The following is a 17,743-nucleotide window of genomic DNA, read 5'->3' as shown; positions in this document are numbered from 1 at the left end:
CTATAGCCGGCAAATAATGGTATGAGAGAATCAAAAAAATTAATTCTCTTTATTCGCTGCTATTTAATGTCGCACAGTGGCTTATTTATTGTGTTTGAATTACATAAGTTTTATACCAAAACTAAATTGTAATTATCATTAATTAATTGAATTATACTAGATTCTATTTATTGAAATTCCTACTTACACGAAATACGGTTTGTTTTCATTTAAGCCACGAATATAGCCAAATTTTTCGGGGATCTGTCTTGTACTTTATTGTTGAGTTTATTCATTCACTGTAGTGAAATATAATAAGAAAAATTAATAGTTTACAACTAGATTTTCTGCCTAAAATCAAGCAACAAAAAACGATCACACCTATACCAATTCATTGTAAAATAGTGTAAAGGGTAAATAGTTTTCTGAAGAAATCCAAATTTAAATTGTCGTTAAGCATATGATAGTAGTAAGTTTCTGACCAAAATTTTCACAATTCGGTAAATGTTATACTGTGCTTATTTGTTTGTTACGAAGTGGAATCAAAACAAAAGAAATAACGCGAAGTACTCTATCCTTTATTCTAGGAATTCATATGTACATATATGTATGTATATATTTATGTCTTTAAAAGAGTTATATCAACCCTGATATGTACATATGTACATACAAATATGGTATTATTTGAAGATACGTATAACGAAGTATATGTATAATTTTGTATGGTAAATCGCTAGAGCTCCGAATTCTTTTCTCTTTTATTCTCTGTCGGTATAGAATTTCTAAGTATATATGTAAGTAGTAGAAAATTCTGGAAGTTTCTGCAATTTAAAGATAAATATTTACTAATATAAGAATATCTCTACAGTTTTACTAATCATACTCTATTTTAACATACTTATATGCCCATTCAATTTCATTAAGATATCTGACAAAACCGGCTGACGTATTCGGTATAAAGGGCAGAGGATAATATTATATTTTGGAACTAGACTATGATCATTTTCAGACTATGACAGGAGGACATACATATTTAATTATAATGCTTTGAACAAAATTAGGTTATCATAGGTTGAGTAATTTGTAATATGGACGATAAATTAAAAGTAGGCTGTACCCCGTCCATTGTCCTATTTTTTAATACAACTCTAATAAATTTTTAGGGGTTTTGAATGTAATGCATTTACCAAGTCTCATCCATATTTCTCAATTAACACCTGAAGACAGACTCACGAACAGATAAACATGGCGAAACCACGACGAGTATAATGTCACAAAAGATCTTGTATTAGCACGCTGTTGGTTGAAGGTGCGCGAGATAAGTAGTTGGGACAATAGACATCTCCAAAAGACCGTGAATTATTGTGCATGCAGGAAATAATAGCTATGAGAAAGCTGTTGGCGGTATGGACAAACAATCGTCGTTTCGTGACTGTCTTAAAAACATGGATTTTTTGGTAGGCTACGAACTGCTGCAGCAACCCATATTTTTCAGACAGATTAAAGAAGTTGGAGCATCGTTTTGTCAAGTATGAGTATATCGAATTAAAAAGAGACTTCATTGAGAAACAAATGTCCATTTTCTGTTTACTTTTGAAGAATTAGTCAGGCGTACAGTACATATGGCGAGGTTATAAAAATTATATGCTTATATGCATAAAATTCCCAGTTATATCTGTGTTAGAACTTAGCAATAACTTTTTCAAGGTCGCTTCGATCATCTTATAAACTTTGTTTTAGTTTTCATGTTGAAACAGGAGTTCTATTATTACACTGTACTATAATTGGTTCGATATTAAGCCAAACCAATTTTTTTGAAAGATTGAGTCATCGGTAAAACATAATTTCTCCGCTTTTTTTCGGAAGATAGCTTCCAAACTGAATATATGTATGTATTTTCCGTCGAATTTGTTCATGACAGATGCTATAAATGGTTAAAGTCGGATCTTCGAAAAATTAAAATTTTTAAATTTAAAAAATTACCGAGCTCATTTTTACGTATTTTGTTTGTTCGTGTCTTTGTATTTACTATTTTTTAGTATTTTTAACTAATCTCTCGAAAAAAATATTTTGGTCCAATACATAGAAAATTAATCCATTTTGCCGTAATTATTCTTATTCAAGGGGTGTGAATTCTGATTTTCAACGGTGTCACAGAATCTGATTGGATCTTCGTATTTTTGAACATACGCAAAACCAATATTCGAATCTGCTTTGTACTAACGTAACAAAAAAATGAATAAATTTGGAATTAAAATATTGAATAAAGTCTTTTAAAATTTACCATGAGTTCCGCTATTTTCGCTTTTATTTTATTGGAAGAAATAAGTTGAAAAAAATTAAAAAAAATAATAAGAGATCACAATACTCCATTTGCACCAGGAGAATCGCATGGGAATTTCGCCTTGCATTTACTTGTATGCTTGTATACATGTTTAATTTACAGATTTTTATCACATTATCGACAGAGCTATTCGGGTGTTAAATTACGTTTATTATGTTTTGTAAATCCTCTTAAAATATCTGAATTTTTTCCTTAAACTCAATAATTATGACATTTTGTGCTTTATTCTTATGGTTTCCCTATAGAAATAACGATAAATTAAATCGTAACAATAATATAAGTTAATTTTTTAATTTACATTTTAAATCTATCAGTGACTACCCCCTTGCTTTGTTTCTGACAACCGTGACACCCAAAACCGATACAATTTCTGTTTCGAACGTCAAACCAATAATATCTGAATTCATGACACCTACTACATTTTTTTATCGGTTTCAATTCTGATTCCGACAACTATCAGATTCTACAACACCCCTGATTATTATTAAAAACAATTATTCACTAAACAACAAGATATTTAACTAATTTTACAATCATACGAGATAACCCAATATATGGTTCATACTATGACTTCATCATCACTTAAAAGAGGATTTTTGATCCCTTAATGTAATTAAAAGTTTATAAAACATTTGCTTAGAATTTTAGACCTATAGAAAACTCTTCCAACAATACTACATTTTTGATTCAATAATGTCATTATTGCACGCAATATTTACCATACTTGCTTTGTAGGCAAGTAAAGACTTCTAAACTAACTCCCGAATAATTCTCTGGATCATAGAATAAAATACAAATGATACTTTAGCTTTGAAAGCTCAATTTACATCTATCCAAAGAGAAAAATGAAACATGCTTCTTCAGTTTAATGATACAACGTTATTTTCTTTTATATATACAATTTGTTCAAGTTATATATTTTCAGTCTTTTTCGCTTTAACATATTTTTTCTAAAATTGCTTAACTTTAAAAACTAGGTAACGCCTCATGACTATGTTCTTAAAATTATACATTAAAGTAGCCAACTATTCCTATAGTAAATTAGTTTAATCTACTTCCTCAACAGTGGGTCCAGTACGTCCATTGAATCCGCCCGCTTGTTGACCACAAGACGCTCCTTGTGCACCACCACTATGTAATTTTGTCATGATTGGTGAACACAGTTTAGTGAGCGTGTTCATTTTGTCTTCATATTCTTCCTTGTCGGCCAACGTATTGAGATCGAGCCATTTGATTGTGTCGTCACAAGCCTTCAATGCTTCGCTCTTCTCCTGAGCACTCAATTTATCACCTGCGCCATCCAGGGCTTGTTTCACACCAAATACATAACTCTCCAAGTTATTTCTAGCCGCGATCTTATTGCGTTGTCGTTCATCTTCTTCGGCATAGCGTTCCGCCTCGTTCACCATACGATCGATATCTTCTTGTGATAGACGTCCTTTGTCGTTCTTGATAGTGATATTCTTGGCATTTCCTGAACTCAATTCCTTCGCCGATACATTCAGAATGCCGTTGGCGTCCAGATCAAAGGTAACCTCAATCTGTGGCACTCCGCGTGGAGCTGGCGGTATGCCCGATAAGTCGAATGTACCCAGTCGATTGTTGTCCTTGGTCATCACACGTTCACCCTCGTAAACCTGGATTGTGACACCACTTTGGTTGTCGGAGTATGTTGAGAATGTTTGAGTTTGTTTGCATGGAATTCGGCAATTTCGTTCAACAATTTTCGCCATAACACCACCAGCTGTTTCGATACCTAAGGACAATGGTGCTACGTCGACCAATAGCACATCCTGAATTTCACTGCTCTTGTCACCACTTAGAATAGCAGCTTGGACGGCTGCACCATATGCCACTGCCTCATCCGGATTGATTGAAAGATTCAGACTTTTGCCACAGAAGAACGACTGTAGTAGACTCTGAACTTTTGGAATACGTGTGGAACCACCAACCAATACGATATCGTGTATTTGATTCTTGTCCATCTTCGCGTCATTCAACGCCTTCTCCACTGGGTCCAAGGTCTGACGGAATAAATCAGCACACAATTCTTCAAAGCGAGCTCGTGACACTTTCGTATAGAAGTCCACTCCTTCGTATAGTGCATCGATTTCGATTGTGGCTTCGGTGCTTGATGATAAAGTACGCTTCGCACGTTCGGCTGCTGTACGTAGACGACGTAATGCTCTTGGATTCGAACGTAGGTCTTTTTTGTACTTTCGTTTGAACTCATCAGCCAAGTGGTTGACCAGTCGGTTGTCAAAATCTTCCCCACCAAGATGTGTGTCACCAGCGGTTGCACGCACTTCGAACAGTGAACCCTCGTCAATGGTCAAGATTGATACATCAAAAGTACCACCGCCCAAATCGAAGATCAGAACATTACGTTCACCTTTCAAATTCTTATCCAGACCGTAGGCTAAGGCGGCTGCTGTCGGTTCATTAATGATTCGTAACACATTCAAACCAGCAATACGACCCGCATCCTTAGTCGCCTGTCTCTGTGAGTCATTGAAGTATGCTGGTACTGTGATGACGGCGTCTGTCACTGTTGTTCCTAAGTATGCCTCAGCTGTCTCCTTCATCTTGGTCAACACCATTGACGAAATTTCTTCTGGCGCAAAGCGTTTGTTCTCACCTTTGTACTCGACACTGATCTTTGGTTTGCCACCGTCACTCACTACTTTGAAAGGCCAATGTTTGACATCCTCCATGATCTTCGGATCGTCATACTTGCGTCCAATCAATCGCTTGGCGTCGAATACTGTGTTCTTTGGATTCATAGCAACCTGGTTCTTCGCCGCATCGCCAATGAGTCGCTCTGAATCTGTAAAGGCAACGTAACTGGGTGTTGTGCGGTTGCCTTGGTCATTGGCGATAATCTCCACTTTGCCGTGTTGGAAGACACCAACACAGGAGTATGTTGTTCCCAAATCAATACCGATTGCTACCATGTTGACTTGCTTTTGTTATACTTTTTCTTCAATTAAACTTTTCAATACTATACTTTTTTAAACTTTTGTAATTGTTTATATCACTTTGTGTTAAAAACACTTTCGCGTTTGTTTGTTACAATCTCTCTAAGAGTTGTTAATACTTTGTTTGCTTATTTAATTCTGAAACGAAGAGCGTTCACGTCTGGTATTTATACTAAAATTGGCTCTTCGTCGAATATTCCGGATGCTCTTTCTCGAAATTTCCATACTAATCTAACATCTATGTGAAATTCGGTAGAATGGTGCGAATTCTCTTCAACAGCTTATATGTAGGCATGCACACAAATATATACAAAAGTACATATGGAAATGGGAGCATGAATGAAACTATCTTCAAATTAGATAATAATATATAAAGTATGTATTTATTTAAGAGCAGATATGGGACTGCCTATAGGCTGTATACAGCGCTCTTATAAGTTAAATACTCAGCAGAGAACTCTCTTTACTGAACCAAAATGCATTCATAATTGAGAACAAAAGTAGAAAGATAAGTGACATCTGCAAACTCAAGGTACAAGTTAGATGTATGTATGGATATACTTACACATTGGTACATTTGTACACATACATGTATATGTACATACATATATTTTCAATCTGGAAATTTCGTTACAAGAAGCAGTATACAATATAAACGATAATATATTTCAGAAAATTTTCTAATATTATACATAAGTATGTAGATATTCATATAAATGATAGGTAATAACATATATACTATGAATGAATACATTATGAGAATTTTGAAAATCAGTGAATTTTTTAAGTTTACTATTGTATTAAAATTTTAAGAAGGTTACCTAATCCTGAGGCTTTATACACAATCAATTAATATGAAATGGTGCTACATAGATATATAATACATATATATGTATGTATGTACATGTATTAGATCTTAGATACATTTTTTTAATAAACTACAAATTTTAAAAAGCCGGATTTCCATACTGACTTTATTGTTTTCAATTGCAACAATATACCTTTGACTATCTAGAATGAATAGAGGTATGCATCGCGACCTATGGTCTATTTTGCCCTTTTGGCTTTCTAAATATATATGTACATACATACAAGTTTTTCCATCAACATAATCGAACATGCCAAAAATGATGAATGGTTATTAAAAAAAACGCGCGTTATGAAACTATCTTATCACCTTCCTATTTAGGTAGAAAAGTTCTAATTTCTTTTTTAAACAAAGAACAGCTCATAAATTTTCACTGTCTTAAAATATTCAACTAAACTTGGTGTCTGTTATCAAACTTTCACACCTAGAGCTTAAAGGAATATATTTTCAAAAACAATAAAGCGATTTTCGATAGTTAAAATTTGTTTTTGTTCTCTAATACCGAAATATAAAAGGTAACCAAGCAATGGAAAGGAAAAACAAAAATTAGGTTTTCGTGTTGGTCTTACAAAAAATACGCATTCAGTGGAGTATTTCTCAAAAAAAATATGAATGAATGAATAATAATGAATAATTCATTAACAGCCCACATTTGTACGTCAATAACCTCACGTCTGCACTTTCTTTAATCCACATTATGTATGTATTTACACCAATGTTGATTTGTTCAACATACTGTGAATATTAGATTTGTTTGATAAACTCATATGTATGTATATAACAATATATTATATGTACATATGTATATCAAAATAATTAGGTTGACGAGACGTATTCCAAATGTCTGTCTGTCTGCTTGGGCAAACGATTACTTAAGTAAAAATTGAGAGACCTCGATGAAATGTGTACATATGTATGTATATATTTAAAGTTTCTAGTTAAAATAAAAAACTAATTAATTTTCATTTCGATTTTTCTTTCAAATTAAAATATGGCAGAAATTTCCAGATACTTTTTCTCGTTATTTTCACATACAACTGTACATAATATGGTGTATAAGCATTTTGGTTGTAATTTGTACCAAAAAGTTGTATATTCTTATGCACATATTTATGTATGTATTGTATATATTTATATCGGCTACTAAAGTATCTAAGAGTTTATTTTACTCTGCTCTTTAATTAGCACTCAGGTAAATACAAATGCAAAAAGAGCAGTTTCTATTTACTCTCGCCTAAATCGATGCCCATGAATATACAAACATATATGACTTTGTAACAATTCAGGTGATAATTAAGTTAAAAATGTTATATATCATCATACATATATACATTAGTAAATCTACACGATACACCTTTATAAGAAATTCCACACAGTATGATATCTAAAGAGCGTGTACTCAAAAAGAGAATTCGCTCTCCAGAAGATTTACTCTTTCCTATACAAAATTATACGAATATTTCGTTATACGTATCTACAAATATACATATATATGAATGTGACTTATATCAGGGTTGAGATATCTCTTTTATATATACCACCATACATAAATATATAATTATATATATACATATATGTACATATGAATTTCTAGATAGACTAATCCACGTTATTTCTTTTGTTTTGATTCCACTTCGTAACAAACAAATAAGCACAGTATAACATTTACCGAATTGTGAAAATTTTGGTCAGAAACTTACTACTATCATAACGACAATTTTAATTTGGATTTCTTCAGATCCTCCCTTTACACTATTTTACAATGAATTGGTATAGGTGTGATCATCTAGTTGTAAACTATTAATTTTTCTTATTATATTTCACTACAGTGAATGAATAAACTCAACAATAAAGTACAAGACAGATCCCCGAAAAATTTGGCTATATTCGTGGCTTAAATAAAAACAACCCGTATTTCGTGTAAGTAGGAATTTCAATAAATAGAATCTAGTATAATTCAATTAATTAATGATAATTACAATTTAGTTTTGGTATAAAAATTATGTAATTCAAACACAATAAATAAGCCACTGTGCGACATTAAAGAGCAGCGAATAAAGAGAATTAATTTTTATGATTCTCTCATACCATTATTTGCCGGCTATAGAGTCAGAAATACCTGTATCTGTATGTACATATGTATGTATATGTGTTATTAATCATGCACAGTCTGAGCACACGAGAGCTACTATACGAATAGAAATTTGCACCCAGCTGGTAGATTAGTGTGGAAATTTCGAGAAAGAGCATCCGGAATATTCGACGAAGAGCCATTTTAGTATAAATACCAGACGTGAGCGCTCTTCGATTCAGAATTGAATAAGCAAACAAAGTATTAACAACTCTTAGAGAGATTGTAACAAACAAACGCGAAAGTGTTTTTAACACAAAGTGATATAAACAATTACAAAAGTTTAAAAAAGTATAGTATTGAAAAGTTTAATTGAAGAAAAAGTATAACAAAAGCAAGTCAACATGGTAGCAATCGGTATTGATTTGGGAACAACATACTCCTGTGTTGGTGTCTTCCAACACGGCAAAGTGGAGATTATCGCCAATGACCAAGGCAACCGCACAACACCCAGTTACGTTGCCTTTACAGATTCAGAGCGACTCATTGGCGATGCGGCGAAGAACCAGGTTGCTATGAATCCAAAGAACACAGTATTTGACGCCAAGCGATTGATTGGACGCAAGTATGACGATCCGAAGATCATGGAGGATGTCAAACATTGGCCTTTCAAAGTAGTGAGTGACGGTGGCAAACCAAAGATCAGTGTCGAGTACAAAGGTGAGAACAAACGCTTTGCGCCAGAAGAAATTTCGTCAATGGTGTTGACCAAGATGAAGGAGACAGCTGAGGCATACTTAGGAACAACAGTGACAGACGCCGTCATCACAGTACCAGCATACTTCAATGACTCACAGAGACAGGCGACTAAGGATGCGGGTCGTATTGCTGGTTTGAATGTGTTACGAATCATTAATGAACCGACAGCAGCCGCCTTAGCCTACGGTCTGGATAAGAATCTGAAAGGTGAACGTAATGTTCTGATCTTCGATTTGGGCGGTGGTACTTTTGATGTATCAATCTTGACCATTGACGAGGGTTCACTGTTCGAAGTGCGTGCAACCGCTGGTGACACACATCTTGGTGGGGAAGATTTTGACAACCGACTGGTCAACCACTTGGCTGATGAGTTCAAACGAAAGTACAAAAAAGACCTACGTTCGAATCCAAGAGCATTACGTCGTCTACGTACAGCAGCCGAACGTGCGAAGCGTACTTTATCATCAAGCACCGAAGCCACAATCGAAATCGATGCACTATACGAAGGAGTGGACTTCTACACGAAAGTGTCACGAGCTCGCTTTGAAGAATTGTGTGCTGATTTATTCCGTCAGACCTTGGACCCAGTGGAGAAGGCGTTGAATGACGCGAAGATGGACAAGAATCAAATACACGATATCGTATTGGTTGGTGGTTCCACACGTATTCCAAAAGTTCAGAGTCTACTACAGTCGTTCTTCTGTGGCAAAAGTCTGAATCTTTCAATCAATCCGGATGAGGCAGTGGCATATGGTGCAGCCGTCCAAGCTGCTATTCTAAGTGGTGACAAGAGCAGTGAAATTCAGGATGTGCTATTGGTCGACGTAGCACCATTGTCCTTAGGTATCGAAACAGCTGGTGGTGTTATGGCGAAAATTGTTGAACGAAATTGCCGAATTCCATGCAAACAAACTCAAACATTCTCAACATACTCCGACAACCAAAGTGGTGTCACAATCCAGGTTTACGAGGGTGAACGTGTGATGACCAAGGACAACAATCGACTGGGCACATTCGACTTATCGGGCATACCGCCAGCTCCACGCGGAGTGCCACAGATTGAGGTTACCTTTGATCTGGACGCCAACGGCATTCTGAATGTATCGGCGAAGGAATTGAGTTCAGGAAATGCCAAGAATATCACTATCAAGAACGACAAAGGACGTCTATCACAAGAAGATATCGATCGTATGGTGAACGAGGCGGAACGCTATGCCGAAGAAGATGAACGACAACGCAATAAGATCGCGGCTAGAAATAACTTGGAGAGTTATGTATTTGGTGTGAAACAAGCCCTGGATGGCGCAGGTGATAAATTGAGTGCTCAGGAGAAGAGCGAAGCATTAAAGGCTTGTGACGACACAATCAAATGGCTCGATCTCAATACGTTGGCCGACAAGGAAGAATATGAAGACAAAATGAACACGCTCACTAAACTGTGTTCACCAATCATGACAAAACTACATAGTGGTGGTGCACAAGGAGCGTCTTGTGGTCAACAAGCGGGCGGATTCAATGGACGTACTGGACCCACTGTTGAGGAAGTAGATTAAACTAATTTACTTTAGGAATAGATGGTTACTTTAATGTATAATTTTAAGAACATAGTCATGAGGCGTTACCTAGTTTTTAAAGTTAAGCAATTTTTTAATTATTTTTAGAGAAAATATCATGTAAAAGCAAAGAAAGCCTGAAAATATAGAACTTGAACAAATTGATTATTTAAAGGTAGCTTCCACTGTTTTATCGTTCGCCGAAAAAATTGGTATATGGGGTTCCGCAACAATTTCTAATTTCCATGGTTTATGTTTGAGAGAATCACAGAGGGTAAAAAATTCGAAAGACGCATTGTGAAAATGAAAATAATCTAAATTTTTTTTGTATTTTCGTATATTTAAATGTGCTTACGGTCGGCAGAGCAGACCACGAATCGGAAATAGTAGGGGCCCCATTATATAATTCGATTCGAAAATAAATTTTTTTCGAATTTGAATTTTTTTTAAATGGGTATCTTTTTTTCGCATTTTCATTCCTAATTTCGAATAGTTAATTCGACTAACGAAAATTTGCAAATGTGTAGTTTCAATTTTATTTTCAAATTTATTGAGTTTAGCATAAAATATTGGTTAACTTTTCAGTTGTAGAAAGAACACTTTTTGAAAAATGTAAGTATTTTAATCATTTTCATTTTTAATAATGTCCATTTGCAGCTCTTATATACATGTTATGGCCACTAAACTAATCATAAAGTACAATAAAATAAATAGATATGAATAAAAACTCGTAATATAAACTTACTACCGTAGTATTGACGCTATGCTTAAGCTTTCGATTAAAAACGAGCTGTTCATCTTTTACTGGTCTAACCATCTAGATGTGAGTTCCATCAACAGCACCTATTATTGGCCTGGTAATCCAAATTTTGAGTAAAAAAAATGTTTAGCTTCAAGCTTTTCTTGTGAGTTCATTTCGTATTTTTTGTATTTCGAACACAATGTTTTTTCAATCACACTCAATACTTCTGCAATAAATTTAGATGTAGTGGATTGGGCTAATTCTTCAAACCAGTCTTGCCCTATTTGATGCTGATAGCCTCCTTGGCCAAGGAATTTTAAAGTAGCAGCAAGTTTTACAGCTGGATTTACCGTCGTGCATGGCATAGATACGGTTAGTTTCTGAGTTATTCTTTTTAATACATAATCAAAGGCTTTCTTGTGAAGCAAAAGTTTTGTATCAAGCTATAGCCTCAAATGTAAAAACAGTTCATAACCGAACATATTACATATGCACATAACAAATTACCTTTTTTACGAAAAATCCTTAATATTAAATTCATTTCTTAAAGATTTTTTCGCAATCCTTTCCTCAATAATTAACTCGTTCTCCACCCACAACCCAACGGAATCAATTTTTTTTGAAATAAATGTATACTTATTTTATTGTATTGATATTTAGCATTCGAAAATTCTGTCACAGCATTCGAATAGAATACATTTTCGAATCGAGTTACTGAATAGGACCCCAGTTCGTATTTTTCCGCCACCCACTAGCTACAAACACAGCAAATTGTCGTAGACCGATATTATAGTTCCACTAAAAAACTTGTCCAATGCCAAATGGGATGGGCAAAATATATTTTAGCTAGTCTAATTGAAGACAACGACAGGAAAATATAATAAAATATGTAAATATGTCAAAAACAAACTTTGCTTTTTAATTCAACTGAGCAGCCTTTACAAATTCTGTCTGAAATTTAGAAAGTGCCATTAGAAATTGATTGGAAAACTAATCTTATTGAGATTTTATGTCCCATATTTAATAAAATTATATTTCGTTTATTTTTATACCTTGATCACCATAAAAGGAAACTCCGACTGTATAAAATATATATGTATGTAAATGATCAGCATGACGAACTGAGCCGATTTAGCCATGTACATCTGTCTGAGTAAGGCAAACTACTCTCTCTCAGTTTTTGAGTTATCGATCTGAAATTTTGCACACGTACTTTTCTTCCCAAGAATCTACACATTTGTCGGAACCCCTGATCAGCTAAAGGATATAGATGCCAAACAAACTGAACTGTGAAGGATATTATAGCTTGGGTCCGATTAACAGTTTTTGTTGTTTTTTTTTTCTTAATCTTTGTTGATCGTTTCAGTTTATTAAAGAAAGTTTCGCAAAGCTTTTTACATTATATATTTTAATAATAATTACAACTACATAACAATTTTTGAATGTAATATTGTCATTAATAATATCTTATTTATATATTATTATTTAAATGTACATGTGTATGATTATATCAACTAGTACTAAAATGCAAAAATATGTGTGTATGTTTATATAAGCATACTGCAAGTATAGAGATTTCCGCTATGCATACATACATACTAACATATTTGCAATTCAATTGCATGGGCAATATTTTTTAAACAAATATATTTAAACATTACATAATTAAATAATAAGTGTTCGTACTATACACAGTAATATATACATACAACTATGTATGTACGCATTTACATAAGTACATATGTATATGTTATGGCTTTGCGAAAAACGTTTAATGAGCGCAAACGAAATAATTTATAGTTTAATTTAAGTCACAGGTATATAAGTTGATCTGCATGTGCTAAAGGTATGATTACATAAATATGCGCCTATATACATAAATATATAATTACGTATGTATGTGTGTTTGTATCATATATCCATCGGTTGTGTGGTACACGTTTTTATATAATATTTCTTGCCTTTTTTATAAAAGTAATTAAGCAATTGTATAATTACCACACAGACCTCACTCATAAATCAAGTACATCGAATTTGTCCTTGTTGTTGTTGTAGTGTAGTAAAACCAATGGCACATGCTATAAGCGCACTTAAGTACGTACAGAGGTGAAATTGAAGTTCTTTTTCTTATTGTTGTTCTCTTTTTGTTCTATAGTACAATAAATTTAATTAAAATAAATATTGAAAGCAATAAGAGTTTATTTGGAGTGCGCCACAAAAGCAATTACAAGGCAAAAGTTCTCATTACAATTTGTTGGTTTTTGTTTTTATTTTATACGTGCGCCTAAGTTCAATAGCATTTTATTACATAATACACTAATACAATTTTAGTATGTACATACATTACATATATCACTACTACATAAGTGTCATTAAATTATTTAATTAATTACATACATATTTATACACAAATAGTTTACGAAATCTTTGGATATAACAAACAACAACTGTGAAAATTAATATAATTTAAACAATCATTTTTTGATTTCAATTTTTTCAATTTAATTTTTTTAATTTTAATTGTTTTTTTTAATTTTAAATTTTATTTTTTTGAATTTAATCTTTTAATTTAAATTTTTAAAATTAAATTTTTTAATCTTAATTTTTTAAACTTTATTTATCATTTCAATTATTTTTAATATTTTTGTACAATATAATAATTTTGTTTTTGATTGTCTTTTTCTATAATTTCTGTTTTTAATTAACCAATACTCTTAGCTGATTGTTACATTCGTTGTCTGCTTTTTGTTGTTTGCTACTTTTTGCATTTTTTTTTTGCTTAAATTATAATTACAATAAATACTTTTTATAATTAGAATTTGATTTGTAAATTCTTTTCTTTCTTCAACAGATCTGCCGGCAGTTTTCGTGCACTCGTACCTATTCGTTATACAAGTATAGTACGATTTAGCTACTATTACATACATACATACATAGCCTAGGTATGTGTGGTTTTTATATTCCCCGTATCTGGAAAGTTTTCCCTACTTTCAAGTTGTGTTGCAACAGCTGCTTTCTCCTTCTCTTCTGCTTTGAAATCGATTCTACGTGGTGGATCGTTGAAATCTTGCACCTCACCTGACGCCCAGATCACATAGACGATGGCGGTGACGACAAGCACACCGAATGCGACCCAGAAAACGAGGCGCCATTCGAGCAACGAGGCCTGAAAAGATAAAAATAAAGTAAGTACGGAATATTTCTTTACTTTCCTATGTATATTTAAGCTACGAGGTATTCTAAAATTTTATAGCTCCGAAATAGGTTCATGTACTGGGTTTCTGAATTTTTAAGGATTGGAATTTAAGCGTGAAGCTTGTACTTAGTGTCGGGTTTTACTTAAACTCTTAAAGTCTGATGCCATTTTTTTTGCCCTGTGTTCAGTGCTATACTTCTTCTAAATGCTAAAAAGCTGAATAAATGCTAACAAGTTGAGATAAGTCTGGAGTTCCAGCTTTACAGTCTTTTCATTCGATCTGTTATTTAAATAAATTCAAATGTGCATAGAATGACCGTACGCTATTTCGATAAATTTTATTTTTTTTGTGCGTTTTAACTTACATTTGGTGTCATCAAGCCAACCAGTGATGGTGAAACGACGCCCGTAATCGCACCAATACCGTTGGTGATCGCCATCAATGTGCCCGCATAGTTGGGACTCATATCGAGAGGTGTAAGCTTCATGCCCGCATAGAAAGCACCCATAAGACCCATGCAAATGGTGAAGAGTGTAACGACAGCAATACGATCACAACCAGCATATGAAGCGGCAACCATGAAGATCGCTGGGCCAAAGGCAGCTAAAGTGGAAGAATAGCATTAAGTATTTTTATGGACAACGAAGCACAAAGCACTCTTTTACTCACCTAAACCAGTCATCATCTTGCGCACATTTGTGATGTTCATGATTTTACGTGAAATCAACCAATCGCCAACGAAACCTGAACCCAACGATAGGATCCACATCATGGCGTATGGTAGTGAAGAGTAGAGACCGTTAGCTTTAATGGAGAATTGCATAACATCCGCCATGTATTTGGGCAAATCAGTAACCATAATATAGAAACCCCAATCGTGACCAATTTGTGCTGAAATCAAAGCCCACATTGGCAAACTGGTTAATATGGCACGCCATGGTGTGGGTGGCAAATTCTTGTTGCGTCCAATGCTACCCATATGTTTAGTTAGATACTCCTTTTCGCTAGGTTTAATGAATGGATGTGTGGTTGGGTCACTGTAGCAGAGGAAAGTCTATAATTAAATACAAGAATAATTTATTTTAGATATTCCCTAATAGTTTGTATGGCAGCAATTCACTTACGAAAATAACGAACCACACAAGTCCAATACCACCGAAGAAATAGAAGACCACAGGCCAATCGTAAGCGTCCAACAGCAAACCAGACAATAGATTACCCAAAATTGTTCCGACTTGTCCGCCTCCCAATACCAACGCACCCAACTTGCCACGCTCCTTAATCGGTACCCATTGCGCTAATAATACACTCAAAGCAGGGAAGGTGGTACCCTCACCAATACCCATCAGAATACGTACAATAATTAGCCAAGTCGCACCACCTTTAATAATGGCGAGCGGTGTAATGACGGTGAAGAATGCAGTGGAGAGTATACCCAAACTGAGCGTCCATTTACCACCGAATTTCTCAGCCAATAGACCGCCAGGAATGTGCGTCAAAATGTAACCAATATAGAAGGATGAAAGTATATAACCTTGTAACTCTTCTGACCATTCATATTCGCCACCAGACTGTAAGAATTATATACATATGTATGCTGATTATTTGGTTCATGCAACGGTGCATCGTAAGCTTACACTTGATTCTGAGTCCAAACCGTCGGCCACGCACACCGCCGATCCACCATCTTCATCTGTACGATTTTTCTTAACTACCAGCTCAGTAATAGCCACCGAGAGGCATATACGCATCGTATATGCATTGAGTATGGCAAGAAAGCCCATGATCGAAAGGATCACGCGCTGAGGTACGAGGAAAACTGAAATAAAAAAATTTGTGAAAATTAAATAAATATATATTTGCAGTTTAATTAGCATAAGTAAAGAACATACAGTTAGGATTACTTTCAAATTGGAGTTTTTGACCTTAAAGTTTACTAAGAAGATTGGTATGGCGTTTACACCAGCTTTGTTTAAGCTTTTTCTCATTTTTGTGGCGTGGAACTTTTTGCTGACTTACACAAAGTGGGGTTCTAAAAGTTAAAGGTTTGCTTCGAAAGACTGTAGGTTTCATTCTAATTTTTTTTAGCTAAAAAATCTGATTTGAATAATCTTTTTTTTTATAAAAGAGCAAATTTTGCGGGCTATAGAAATTACGTGGATCAAGACTACAAACTAGTGAATTCTGACTGCTCCTAATATCTCTTTGAGGTATAACAGCTTGACTGCTTACATTATATTTTGAAAGATTGTTGGTTCCCCATTACTGCATTTCAAATATCTTGTACAATTTCACATTGAAATGTGGCTTTATTTCGGTAATATGAAATATATACATACTATTGCAACATGTTGTTACAGAGTATAAGAGCTTTGTTCACCTAATGGTTGTTTGTATCACCTAAAACTAATCGAGATAGATATGGAGTTATATACATGGTATATAAATGTATAGGTGAAAAGACGAGTTAAATTCCGAGTGACTGTCTGTCCGTCCGTCTGTCTGTGCAAACTGTAACTTGAGTAAAAACTTAGATATCTTAATGGTACATGTATTCCTTGGCAAAAAATTGAGAACGAGTTTGTAGATGGGCATAATCGGACGACTGCCAACCTATAAATTGCCATAACTAAGCAGCAAGTTAAGATACATAACTAATTTTGATACAATAAATTTTAATAACAAGAGGCACCTGTGGTATGAAAATTTTTAAAAAATGGGCGTGGCTACACTCATAATAGGTTTTTTGTATTTATCTCCCAAATCATTTAAGCTATATCACTCAAATTTGCACGGGACAAATCATATCGACATCTCTTGCGCTAGCGTGAAAATAGGTGAAATCGGATGATAGCCACGTCACTCCCCATATAAAAGTTTTGTTAAAAACTACTAAAAGTGGGATAAATCAATAACTTAATGCGTCAGAGACATTAAATTTTATATCCAAGATAGCACAAGTAGGATTTATAGGAGCAGGTATCAAAATTGTACGATTGGCGCGGCACTGCCCACCTTTAAGGGAAAACCCATATCTCAGGACATACCGGTCGAGTTGGTCGAATTTGGCCAAATTTGGTATGTAATGTTTGCCATCTTGTGACCAAAAATTGTCTAAATCGAAACAAAACTGTTCAAGCCCTAGCTACCGGATAAGTGGACTGTCAGTGCCAAAGTTGACTTTTTACCGAAAATAATGCCTAAAACGGATAAAATCAGGTGCAAACTTGCACTCGCCACCATTAAACTAAT

General features: G+C 34.3%; 3 protein-coding genes across 5 annotated transcripts in view; 1 reads left to right on the top strand and 2 right to left on the bottom strand.

The window, feature by feature from the left end:
- Nucleotides 1–3,202: 3,202 nt before the first annotated feature.
- LOC138856461 (heat shock protein 70) lies at nucleotides 3,203–5,449 on the bottom strand. Its single transcript, XM_070107575.1, has one exon. The coding sequence runs from the start codon at nucleotides 5,275–5,277 to the stop codon at nucleotides 3,370–3,372; it is 1,908 nt and encodes a 635-aa protein (XP_069963676.1). The 5' UTR covers nucleotides 5,278–5,449; the 3' UTR covers nucleotides 3,203–3,369.
- A 3,022-nt stretch (nucleotides 5,450–8,471) lies between these two features.
- On the top strand, nucleotides 8,472–10,730 carry LOC106616748 (heat shock protein 70). Its single transcript, XM_036366939.2, has one exon. The coding sequence runs from the start codon at nucleotides 8,645–8,647 to the stop codon at nucleotides 10,550–10,552; it is 1,908 nt and encodes a 635-aa protein (XP_036222832.2). The 5' UTR covers nucleotides 8,472–8,644; the 3' UTR covers nucleotides 10,553–10,730.
- A 1,875-nt stretch (nucleotides 10,731–12,605) lies between these two features.
- The window catches only part of dmGlut (Dietary and metabolic glutamate transporter), a 32,221-nt gene continuing 27,083 nt past the window's right edge, over nucleotides 12,606–17,743 (bottom strand). For all 3 annotated transcript variants that reach the window (XM_014233593.3, XM_036366949.2, XM_014233592.3), the window contains exons 3-7: nucleotides 16,129–16,310; nucleotides 15,616–16,062; nucleotides 15,161–15,545; nucleotides 14,856–15,094; nucleotides 12,606–14,460 (exon numbers count right to left, since the gene is read on the bottom strand). In XM_014233593.3, the coding sequence (XP_014089068.3) occupies nucleotides 14,233–14,460; nucleotides 14,856–15,094; nucleotides 15,161–15,545; nucleotides 15,616–16,062; nucleotides 16,129–16,310 (1,481 nt within the window). In that variant the 3' untranslated portion in view covers nucleotides 12,606–14,232. The remainder of the gene's footprint in view (nucleotides 14,461–14,855; nucleotides 15,095–15,160; nucleotides 15,546–15,615; nucleotides 16,063–16,128; nucleotides 16,311–17,743) is intronic.

The sequence above is a fragment of the Bactrocera oleae genome, chromosome 3 (genome assembly GCF_042242935.1).
Source record: "Bactrocera oleae isolate idBacOlea1 chromosome 3, idBacOlea1, whole genome shotgun sequence".
In the NCBI taxonomy this organism is placed as follows: domain Eukaryota; kingdom Metazoa; phylum Arthropoda; class Insecta; order Diptera; family Tephritidae; genus Bactrocera; species Bactrocera oleae.
Note: the sequence above shows the minus strand (reverse complement) of the source record. Positions and strands in the feature narration are given on the sequence as shown.